The 12,292-nt window shown below is 36.4% G+C and overlaps 2 protein-coding genes across 2 annotated transcripts in view; both read left to right on the top strand.

Moving 5' to 3' along the window:
• Window positions 1-2,826, top strand: part of Rpn12 (regulatory particle non-ATPase 12) — a 37,431-nt gene extending 34,605 nt beyond the window's left edge. The window contains exon 6 of the mRNA XM_081725543.1: window positions 2,564-2,826. Coding sequence (XP_081581669.1) covers window positions 2,564-2,698 — 135 coding nt within the window. The 3' untranslated portion in view covers window positions 2,699-2,826. The remainder of the gene's footprint in view (window positions 1-2,563) is intronic.
• Window positions 2,827-7,738: 4,912 nt separating this feature from the next.
• On the top strand, window positions 7,739-8,296 carry LOC145661099 (uncharacterized). The gene has a single exon (XM_081726542.1). It carries the CDS (start codon window positions 7,739-7,741, stop codon window positions 8,294-8,296), a length of 558 nt encoding a protein of 185 aa, XP_081582668.1.
• The last annotated feature ends 3,996 nt before the right edge of the window (window positions 8,297-12,292 follow it).

The raw sequence follows: 12,292 nt of genomic DNA, 5'->3' as shown, positions 1-12,292 counted from the left end.
TTAATTTTAAAATATAAAACCTGTTATTTACGTTTGCTAATGAAACGTTGGCGTTATTTATTCTTTCTTAAATAATTGTAAAGGAAAAATAGACTTTGACCTAAAGTTCGGCATGGAGTAGTAACTTAGTCAAAACTTTCGCTCCAAATGAGAGAAGGGGGGCATTTATAAAATACTCAAGTCTTCCTTTGTTTAATCGGAAAGTGCCAAACGTGAGAATTTGCTTAAGTTGGAGATCTGAAATTCAGTATATAAACTTTTAATTAAAAATAAGGTAACACGCATTTCAGCGTCTCTGAATATCCATTTCTAAGGTAAAAAATAGGGCAAATTATGACCATATTGAAATTTCCCTTTATTTATTCATAAAGCGTCGAATGTGAGGATTTGCGTAACTTGAAGATGTAAAATTCGGTGTATAAACTCTAAAACAAAAATAAAAAAATACGGTTCCAGCGGTTTCGATAGTTCTGCTTCCAAGGGGGAAAAGTTTGGTTATTTTTATAATGTCCAAATTTTCCTTTCTTTATTGAGAAAGTCCCAATTTGAAGCTTTACTTAAGTTGAAGATGTAAATTCGGTATATAAACTCTAAGTGGAAATAAGAGAATACGTGTTTCAGTCTTTTCGCAAATTTCGCTTCTAAGGGTGATAAATGGCCAATTTTTATAATATTGCAATTTCCTTTATTTATTTAGAAAGTGCCGAATGCGGGTTTTTGCTTAAGTTGTAGATGAGAAATTCGTTTTATAAACTCATATAAAAATAAGGGAACACACATACCAGCGCTTTTCGAAAATACCGCTACTAAGAGGGAAAACTTGGCCCGACTTGATAACATCCAAATTTCCCGTTCTTTATTAAGGAAATGTTCACTGTGAGGGTTGACTTAAATTGAAGATACGAAATTCGATGTATAAACTCATATAAAAATGAGAAAAAGCATTTCAGCGCTTTCGAAAATTCTGTACTTAAGAAGAAAACTGGGGTAAATTCTATTAAGACCAAAATCTCCCTTTCTTTATAGAGAAAGTGTTCAATGTAAAATTAAGTTGAAAGTGTAATATTCAGTTTATAAACTCTTAATTAATAATAGGAGAATATGCTTTCCAGCATTTTTAAATTCCCCTCCTAAGGGGAAAAGAAAGGAATTTCGATCATATTGAAATTTTCCTTTTTTATTCACAAAGTGTCATATGTGGGGATTTGGCTAAATTAAAGAGTTGTGAAATTTGATATAGACTCTTAATAATGACATATGTGTTTCAGCATTTTGGAAAAGTTCCGCTCCTTTGCGGGGAAGAGGTGGTCGTTACTGTAATATCCATATTTCACTTTATTTTTATTGAGAAATTGGCCATTGTGAGGATTTGCTTAAATTGAATATATGGAAATCGGTGTATACATTCGTAAATAAAAATAAAACTTAAAATTCCGCTGTGAAAATTCCGCTCCTGAAAAGGGTGATAAGATTTCCCATTATTTATCAAAAAAATGTCTAATGCAAGAATTCACTTAAGTTGAAGGTAGAATTCGTTATAGAAACTCTTAATTAAAAATAAGGGAAACACGTATTTCAGCTTTTCTGAAAATTCCGCTTTTGGAAGGGGGGCAATACATACGATTATATGGAAGAGTGAAAGCGATTCACTGAAAATTGGGGCCATGTTAATATATGTAGAAACGTGAAACTTGGTCAGAAAGCTCCTTTTATTACGAGAGCAATGGATAAGAAAGGATTTTATTTAAATACGTACACTAAGGGAGGTAGAATTGAGATGGTGATTCAAATGTTTTGCCCAGAAAAGAGTACCCTATAAATAACTCCCAGCGTTTTTAAAAATTCCGTTTTAAGAAGAAAGAGTCATTCTCTCTTATTTTTTCCGCCGTATTGAAAGCAATAATGTCTGTTGTTTGTGTTTGCATTAGGGAGAAATAACTGAAAACTTCTAAACTAATTTTGGAACATACTTAGTATCTACCTCGAGCTAGGTTTCAGTCACCACTTTCATTAAAGGCGTATAGTAAAGAGATATGGGCTTTAGTAAATGAGTGGGGTAAATATAGCATTTCGTGAGTTCCTTCAATTACGAAAATGAAAGTCTAAGCGGACTCATAACAGAGGATTATCCAAAATTCCGGTTTTAAGGGAACAGAGTGACACGAATAGCAAATCGCGTGAGGTAGATGGTTAATCATTGTAGTATGTTTGTAGTTAAGACATTTCCCCTACTTCCATCGCTTATTTAATCGTTATTCATTAAAAATCGAAATAATGTATCAAATTTGCGACTTAGAATTACCGTAATTTTCTGTATTGTAGCTATTTTGCTCGGCTACAAACGAAATTATCATATGCATACTGCAACATTATCGTTCAGTTTCCACCCCTGACTGTGACAAAAATGTAGGGAAAAGAGCCAAACCTAAAGGTAATTTGTAAGGATCTAAGGTCATTTTTTCGAACTTAGTCTCTGGAAGACAGTCTAGCTTTCTGTGACCAGAAGTGTACCTATTATTTATTTATTCCTTATTGCAAATAATTGCATTTCTTCTTTTTTCAGAGAAACTGGGTGGCTAAACCCGACAACTTCTATCATTTTGGAGTAGAAGAGAAGAAACTTGATGACACTTTGCCGTCCAATGAGCTTGCAGAACAGGCTATTGAATATGCTAGGGAATTAGAAATGATAGTTTAAATGTTTTGTTGAAACCCCTATTTGCGCGATTACTAATAAATTGTATTGTGTATTGTGTAACATATTGAGATTGGATATTGAGTGTAATGGCCTGTGAAATTTTACATAATAAAATGGTATATAAGTTATTTGTGTTAATATATCTTTCAATAATATCCAGAGTATCATTTGGGTGATACTGACTTAGCTTCTAGGTAGTGGAATAACAGTATAATAATTTGATTTAAATTCGTAAAGGGGGAGAAAAATCCGACTGAAGAAAATAAATCAGAATACATCGTGGAAGCAAAAGTAAGTATATAATTTCATAGAGATTGAATTATGACATTTTATTTTTATTTACGAGTCGTGTATAAAAAAGGCCGATCTTTTTTCAAAAATAAATAAATAAATAAAAAACAGGAAAATGATAGAAGAAGTTGACTGTTACTGATATACAAGTATACATATCTCGGATATTTTTCGACGTACTCACCATGAACTTCCAGGCATTGCTGGTAGCATGACACAAGCTTTTGTATACCCTTTGTTTAAAGATTGGAAGTTCATATGTTGAGTTCTGAGTGCAGCCAGTCCAGAACTGATGTCTTGAGCACTTCACTATCGTTGAAACTCTTCAATGCAAGCCATTTTCTCAGGTGAAGAAAAAGAAAGAAATCGCTGGGGGCAAGGTCGGGGTTTTAAGAGAGATGATTGAAGTTCTCATCAAAATGTTTGAATTCTCTTCACACTACGAGCACTTCTGTGTGAGTGGGTGGGTGGTGTTAGGATCAGAATAATTCCAGAGCGTAGCATTCTTGTCTGCGGATTTTGGATGGCACGTCGCAGATTATTCAGTATTTGGCAATACATATCTGTGATTGTTCGTCCTGGTTCCAAGAATTCCACAAGAATCATACTACTTTGGTCCTATACCACGGTAGCCGTGATTCTGTGAACTGATGGTGTCCATATTTTTTCGTTTTAACGAGAACCAGAGTTTCACCATTGCATTGACCGCTGCTTCGACTCCCCAGTGGCGTACGATATCAAGGTTTCATAATTCATCACTGTGTGTTCAGACGAGGTCCTTCCCACCTTAGCGAGAGAAAAAAAAAAAAAAAAAAACGCAGCTATCATCCTTTGCTCTTTGTAAGCGCCTGTCTGTATTTTCCCACCCACCTCGCACACAGTTTGTGATAACCCAGCGTGTCAGTCACAATTCGATGCACTTGTTTTGCAGACAGTTGTAAAAACTCTTTCGCGAAATCAGTTATTGTGAACCTCGATTGGATCGCACTTTCTCGTTAACGTGTTACGGATCTCCGTCTGAACACTAGGCCTTCCGCTAAGCTCGTCATCATGAACATTTGAACGCCCCTTCTGACACTGTCTGCACCGTTGTCTGATAATCCCATCACTGGTTACTGTCAGTCTGTAAATGACACACAATTCCCCATGGATGTCAGATGCAATCGTATGACATCTCACTTAATATCTGGCGGGATTTTGTATTACGGCAATCATTTTACCTTAGTCCACGTACAGAAGGAACTCCACTCGGACGATTTTATCGCAGTAGTAAGCACAGAATACCAGGGCATCCCCCTGCGCATGAGTATTGCCAACCCTGCCTCCCCTTTTTTTTTTTTATGGCTTCGTATTTATTTTCCCCATATATTGATTTTAATTCCATTTTCTGTACACATACTGGTAATGACGTCAGAGAATTTATCAAGAACCAAGTACATATTAAAATAATTCTGGGAAACTGAAAATGCGGAAAATAAACAGAAAAAACATTTGGCGCACATCCACCAGCACGTCTTACTTATTTTTAATGTCCCAGGATTATGCACCGAGGTTGGACGGTGATAAGATGGATGATAATGGTGGAATGAAGAAAGTGGGAGAAACGAGAAAACCCCGAAAAAATAAGCACACAGTGTTTGTCTACCCCTAAAGTTACTTAGTGGGAGCCAGGATCAAACCAGATACCCCATGCTGCAGAAGTGAACGCTGTACCACTGATCCATAGCCTAAGCCTTTTAAATTGAAAGCAGTAAATTTATTTGGCCCCCTCGTCACAATTGTTTTTATTGTCATCACATTCTTGTTCCTTTTTAAAAATAATAATAATTAAGAAAAAACGAATAACTCTTGAACTTCATCATCAACACCACCATAGATATTTTGCCATTATTGGCAGGTTACTTACTGCAATTAGAATCTTCCATGCACCAAGGTCTTCGCAAAATCTTGTTTTTACATATGATTTTTCTGTTTAACCCTTCCGCTGACTGTGGCCTCTATCCAGTGAGCTAATAGGTGGCTAAGCGGTTAACGTACATGCCTTTGGCGTGAGATACCTGGGTTCGATTTCCGGCAGTAGTTCATGTAGTTCAGACCTCACGTCTCATATAGCCTCGCTGCTGAAAGGGATTCTAAACTAAATCAAACCCTTCCTCTAGCACGTCCCTCATGATACAATTCCTTCTCAGTCAGTATCTCAATCAGTTTCTCTTCCTCATGTTACCTATATCTAAAATTGTTCTTTTCTCCACCATTTTCAATTCCTCTTCGTTTTCCGTCCGATCCAGCTAATTCTCCATTCTTCTACACACCCACATTTTGAAAGCTTCCAGTCTTTTTTCACTGCTTTTGCATAATATCTATGTTCTTTCCTCATAGAGTGCAATACTCCACACGATACATTTGTCCTTTTCGTATCCTTGCTTTTATATCACGTTCGCATTTCATGTCACCTGTTCTTTTTTCTTCCTTCCTATACTAAAATTCAAGTTAGGATCAGAACGGAAATGACGTCAGCAGGGTTGCCAGTACGTCAGGTAGAAAATGTTGTTTATTCTAGTGTGTGAGCATGTTCAAATCTTTACAGCAGGAAGAACAAGCAAGGCGTATGCAGAAATAAAATGTGGCGGATGGCAAAGATATCCTATTCATATTTTTTTGTTTGTACAGTAGTATGATTTTACATTAGTTCCACAGAACATCCGCTTATTTTGCTTTTTTCAATTTCGTCACAATGATCTTTAGATGTGCAAAATTATGCGTAAATATTTGAAAGAAGAATAAACAAAACAACTGCTACGGTAGTTTTCTTTTTACCAAGTATGATAAGCAGTGTTACTTTAAGCTTTGAACGATATCAGTGGTTACAAGAAATAATCATTATTTTATATCTGGATTATGCTTTGTCGACATATCTACAACTTATTTAACATTAATATTTAATTTACGTAGAAGCGGATGTGCAGTTTTCTCAACCCCGTGTCATGTCATTTGCCAAAATGCCGTGCGACTCCGGAGGAACTTGATTCACATACGTCTACTATAGAAACAGTGATAATCTCTGCACCACTTTGACATTCAATTCTTAGACAATATACGAGTTATTAAGTTGAAAGGGATTCTCCACGATGTAACTGGAAAATGCACCACTTTGACATTCGATTCTTAGACAATATACGAGTTATTAAGTTGAAAGGGATTCTCCACGATGTAACTGGAAAATAATTATCACACAGAAGGGCTGGTCATGTGATAAACACTTCTTTCATTTTGTTCCAGATTAAATGGAATCGGTTTGAATTACAACTGAATTCCTTAGCCCTGAGTTAGCAGATCAAGATAATTTTCCTTCCTCCCAAATATATCAAACTAAAGTGTGAATTGCAACTGAAAAAAAAAAAAAATATATATACACTCAGAAACAGCCATGAGAGTTTCATCAATCTTATGGATATTATTATTATTATTATTATTATTATTATTATTATTATTATTATTGTAGAGCTTCAATAGCATTGGTTGCAGAGCAATTAAGATCGTACGGCACCAATACTTTTGCCAAATGTATAACGTTCCCGGTGTCAACGGACTTCAGATGGTACCATGGGCGCAAATATGTTTCGACATTGAGGGGATAAGCAAGGGCGTTCGCATAATTACTTAAAAAAAAAAAAAAAAAAAAAAAAAAAAGAAGAAGAAGAAGAAGAAGCGGTGGTTAAGATATTTATAAAGTTGAAAAACGATGTTGTGGAGGATTATGGCTGTCTTCAACATTTGTACTTTATTTTCAGAAATATGTGGAATAAAAAGAAATGTTTTAATGTTTTAGCTCTTAATAATTAAATAACATATACAAATACGCATATCTTTTTACTGGTGTGTATTTCACAAGCGAAAGATAAAGCAGCCCCTCCCCCAATACTGGACTATGCTAAGCACAAGTTCTCGAAACATATTAGTGCATGAACATGAGGTTTACAATTTTCACATTTCAAGGAATAAAGTTAGCAAAGGCTCCCGAAACACAACCTAAATACATCACTGTCCGAGTAAAGCTATCTCTGATTGAATCCCTTTTGGCCAAGTTCTAAGGACGTAACCGTTCATTGACTGAGGGGTAGACCCTGGTAGGGGTGGATGTCAATGTTGTCGGATTTCGCGTGTTGCTGTTTGATATATGGCTTTTGAACATTGACCTCAATGCATTCATGCAGTCTTTGCGGAAATCCGACAATAATGATTGGAGACGTTGCCACGGGTTGTCAATTCACTTTGACATTTTGGTGTCTGGAGGTATCGCGTGGTGGTGTGCCAAGTATTTTTACGTACATTGTTTTTACATTAGTTTGCGGCGGTTTTTAACATTTTGTTTTGTGGTTGTTGTTATTCTTGATTTTCAATTTGCGAATAAATCGCAATGGCTTCAAATTCTCCCCAGTGCTACAAACAACAGCGGAAATAAGGTAAACCTCTCACGACAGGAGAGAAAAGAATGTTGTTAAATGCGTATACATACTTTCGTAATCAGGGGAAAAAGGGGGAGATGAAAACTGTTAGAGAGACTTGGAGAAAAACATCTGAAGCGCACTCACTTCTCCCTCCACTATTATGAACGTGAAGCGGGAATTTATGAGTAATAATAGTCAAATGTCCACTACTAGGAAGAAGAGACCGAATGATAGGAAAGTGACTCGGCTACAGAAATACGATGCCTTTACATAAGCAGCAATACGGTGCAAAATTCATAACATGTATAGAAAAAACAAACTGCCTACTTTAGCCAAAATTCATCCCGTTATAAATGAAAATAGCGACCTACCGAAGTTTTCTATTTCTACTCATCGAAGATTCATCATTGATACGGGATTTAAATTTATAAAATGTGGCCGTAAATCGTTGTTGATTTATAGAGAAGACATAATAGCATGGAGGCATAGGTATCTGAGACAAATTAGAAGTTATAGAGCTGACGGCAGAACTATTGTTTATACAGACGAATCGTGGGCGAATGCCGGAATAACCAAATCAAAAGCTTGGGAAGACACATCAATTAAAACGGCCGAACAAGCGTGGAAGGAGGGGCTGGGGCTAACTCCAGGTCTAAAACCGCCGTCAGGGACGGAAAGAAGAGGCATCATAATGCATGCAATGTTCGAAAATGGCCTAATTGTTCCACGGCAACAAAAAATAAATAAAATAAAATCAGGTAACTACCACGGCGAATTGGACGCTGCTGCGTACGAGAAGTACTTCAAAGAAACCTTATTGCCTAATTTGCCCCAAATTCTGTTATTGTACACTCTGTAAAGAAAAAATAGCGACATGTCAATTCTCAAGGTAATTTGCACAGAAGACCATAGTTGCAGACGGCTAGAAGAGGAATAGAAGGAAATCATGAGTGTGATAGTTCATTTGCATTATTTATGATACCTATGGTGTAAAACGGTGCTTACTAATTATTTATGTGTCAGTAATATTCTCTCCAGGTGGCAGCTGAGAGCGTCTCGTAAGTTATTGGAGTGAGAATTCTGCATTGCATTTTCTGATGTGTATGCCCAGGTAATTTGCATTTTGTGATTGTTCTCTGCTTTGTCATTGTTTGAACAGTGTCAAGTGGCAATATTGTTGTTGTGCAGCATTATTTTGTATGAAATTGTTGCTATATGTGGACTGTAAACAAGTATGATGGATAAGAAATGTGACTTGTCGCCACGTGAACAAGATATAACTCTTGCTTCGCACAGCTAAGTTACATCTCTAAGGGAGACGGCTGGAATACTCGAAATCTACCATTCGACGGCAGAAAGAGTAATTCACAAGCAAAAATAGTATAAGAAATCATCCCTTCGTCAATAGTGTGATAGAAAAAAGAAGGCATCACCCAGAGCAGATCGCCATATAAAATCAATAGCATTGTAGAATTAACGAATGACTTCCCCAAAAATCGTTTCTACAATTTGAGATGATTTTGGAACTGCAGTTACTCGTACGACTGTATTGTCTTAACTGTTGAAGAGGATATTATGAAGAAAAACGGCCTGGAAAGTCGAAACTGACAAAAACACAGAAGACTTCAACACGTAGGTTTATGAGGCGATATGCTACTTGGACTTATGACAACTGGAAGCATGTTGTTTTCTCCGTTGAAGAAAGTTTAAAATAGTGGGAAACGATAGTGATGTGAAGTTGTGGATACGAATGAGGGAGGAACTTGATACGGATTTTGTTTAAGAGATGCAAATATTCAATTACTGAATGATGGTATGGGCTTGCTTCACCGCCAAAGACGTCAGAACAATGGATATATGTGAAGAGTCATTTGATGCACAAAAACATCTTCAAATTCTGGTATGTAAAATTCTTACAACAGTTAAAGATAACTTTCCTGAAGAAGTTATGGACTACTTCGTTTCCCAGGACGTTAATGCTTAGGACAAAAATCGCTAATACGTGGTGCAAGAATATAACTATTCAAAGACTCATGTGGCCTCCAAACACACCTGACGTGTATCTAATTGTAAAGTTTGGGTCAATGTGAGCAGAAGACTCAATAGATAACTATCGCGGATAGAATGGAACTCACGGAACAGATAATCCGGGAGTCATTCCATGAAATCAAGGTTGCATTTTGCAATAGCTTTGTCACCAAAAGGCCTCGACGATTCCCTGCACTTCCTAAAGCCCATGGTCCACATACGAAATCTAGTTTGATGTATTGTACCTCTCAATGTTCGTACACAATCTTACTCTTAAGAAATTACATTTTTTTTTTTTGTGCTGTTATTATTGATCTTTCATACTTTTTAATACACAAGATATTAACAAATCTCGAGATTGACACGTCTACTAGTTCTGAAGAGGAGGAGGATTGATAATGGAATGAACTAAGGAATGGAAGACGAAGAGGACCTCGGAGTTAGTGTTCTACAAGATTCATGGTAAGTTCTTCGACGAATTTATTTCTCTCATTTCATTTCCATGAATTTGCCTTACTTTTTCACAGTATGCAATTAAACTATGAAATTCACAGCTCACGTTAGATAACTTACTACGAAACTAATGTTATACTGTGAACATAATTAATGTTATTTGACCTCATAATATTTTTTTTATTTATTATCTAAAAACAAAATAATGGAACTATTTTTTTCTCTTCCTTCTATTTTCCTACCTGTTCTGCGCGCGATATTGGAACTGCTTGATCTGAAGCAGACGACACCATTCCCTCACGTTAAACAGCGACAACGCTGCACTTCACTTCCACTTTGTTCCGATCTAAAGGTGAATTTTAGTATAGTTCTATTTCTGACCGACCGTTTTGTTCCAGTTGCCATAGTTTTTGTTTTTTTTTAACATTTATACCATTATTATTCGCAGCCCTTCTTCAAGGTTTCTAACATCTTATCGATTTTCTTTTCAGATTGCGTAACAAGCGCCACATCATCTACCATATCACTGTACCGAAATTTTCGTATTCATTACGTAGGCTCTTCTTCACTCCCTCTTCTAGATATTAAATAACGTTGGCGAGAGACAACATCGCTGTCGTACTTTCCTTCCAATTGCACTCTCCTCTGTCATTTTACTCAATAAAGCTAGCAGCCAAGATATTGGACAGCTACATAATTTTGTGGTAACCCTGTTCGAGCGAATGGGCTCTTTAAGAGCACTAGAGACGAGAATGATTAAGTCATATTTTTTTATTAAAATCCGTATGAGACAGAACTAACTAAAACAATTTGCCTTTATATATATATATATATATATATATATATATATATATATATATATATATATATATATATATATACTCGTATAACACTATCAGGGTGAAAAGTTTAGTTCTACTACTACAAATACTCTTGAGGAAAATCAATAGTAATGTTTTGGATAGTTTTTCCGACCACTATTTGTCAGTCGCATCTATATCTCTTTGAAATTGTCTCCATTATGAGCATATGACTAATTTAGTTCAACGCGGACTAATTTTGTTACTAAGTAATTACACCGTATGCTAACATTGACATTGATTTTTGACCACCATTCCTTATGAATATACAACATACGTTGATTCTCTTGGGAGAGCAACCCATACATGATTACTATCAACGTGCACAATTTAATATTCTACACTCAATAGTATTTTTGAAATCAATATTATTATTAACACAGTCTCTCAGTTAGTGTTCCCAAAGAACATGAATCATAAGTATCTGCACGATGACCTCTATCAAAGTACACAATATGGCTAATCTACCTTAAACTATCTCGAACTACACAGTCCGACAATTATATAATGAGACTGATTTTTGAATGAAATAAACACGAGATAACTGAATTGTATCTATTTTATTTATTTGTTTATTCAAAGGATATTCCTCGTGAATCGACACAACAGGTGGCACGATTAAGAAATGACTGAAACGACCTCTGCATATCGGTTTCCAGTATGTCCTGAAGAGTTGACGTCACAGTCTTTTGGATGTCTTGAATATCGCTAGTGTCGCCCCTTTCAACGGTAATTTCAGTTTGGGAAACAGAAGATAGTTACAAAAGGATCGATCGGTCTACTAAAGAGGGTAATTGAGCACACGCGCTTTCAGTCCAAAAACTCCTATACGGCTATTGTTCGGTGAGTGGGTGCATTGTCATGAAGTAGAAACCAACTGCCTGATGTTGTGTACTCAAGTAGCACACATCGAATTTCTTTCCGTTAACGTTTCAAAACACACATACAATAATTTGCAGTGACGGCCTGCTTCTCTGGAAGAAATTCGTGGTGAATAATTCCTTTGCTGTCGTAAAAACAAAACAGCATTGTTTTCACTTCCGACTTTTGTAAACTAACTTCTTTCTTTTGGAGATGCTGGTGACTTCCATTCAACATTTTTTTGTTGTTGAATCAGCGAAAACACCATATTTAGTTCTCCGCAACAACGAATTTACAAAATTTCTTTCCCTTGAAACAGTTTGAAGGATGTCCCTTGCATACGAACGCGGTCATCTTTTTGTTGCCATGGTGACCATGGTCAGACAACGAATGCACAAACCGATGCGGCCTTTTTCTTGCCTAGATCTTGCACTAAGATGTGATGAAGTGGGAGGAAATTGAAGTACCCGAGAAAACCTATGAACATGATATTTACACAAACTTACGTGGCCGAGGATCGAACCAGGGACCCCATGCACCAGAGGTAATTGTTCTACCACTGAGCCACCGTGCCTCCTTTCAGGACTAATAAGTTATCCAATATTATGTTATTAATGAAGTATGAACAAAAGTCGTTTTTGAGAAAATCATTC

This window comes from Thermobia domestica, chromosome 9 (assembly GCF_964235325.1).
Source record: "Thermobia domestica chromosome 9, izTheDome1.hap1.1, whole genome shotgun sequence".
In the NCBI taxonomy this organism is placed as follows: Eukaryota; Metazoa; Arthropoda; class Insecta; order Zygentoma; family Lepismatidae; genus Thermobia; species Thermobia domestica.
The sequence above is the reverse complement of the archived record's forward strand: the minus strand, read 5'-3'. Positions and strand labels throughout refer to the sequence as shown.

Bases quoted from the DNA above. Each gene is read 5' to 3' on its own strand.
- LOC145661099 (XM_081726542.1), top strand. From the start codon at position 7,739: ATGTATAGAAAAAACAAACTGCCTACTTTAGCCAAAATTCATCCCGTT.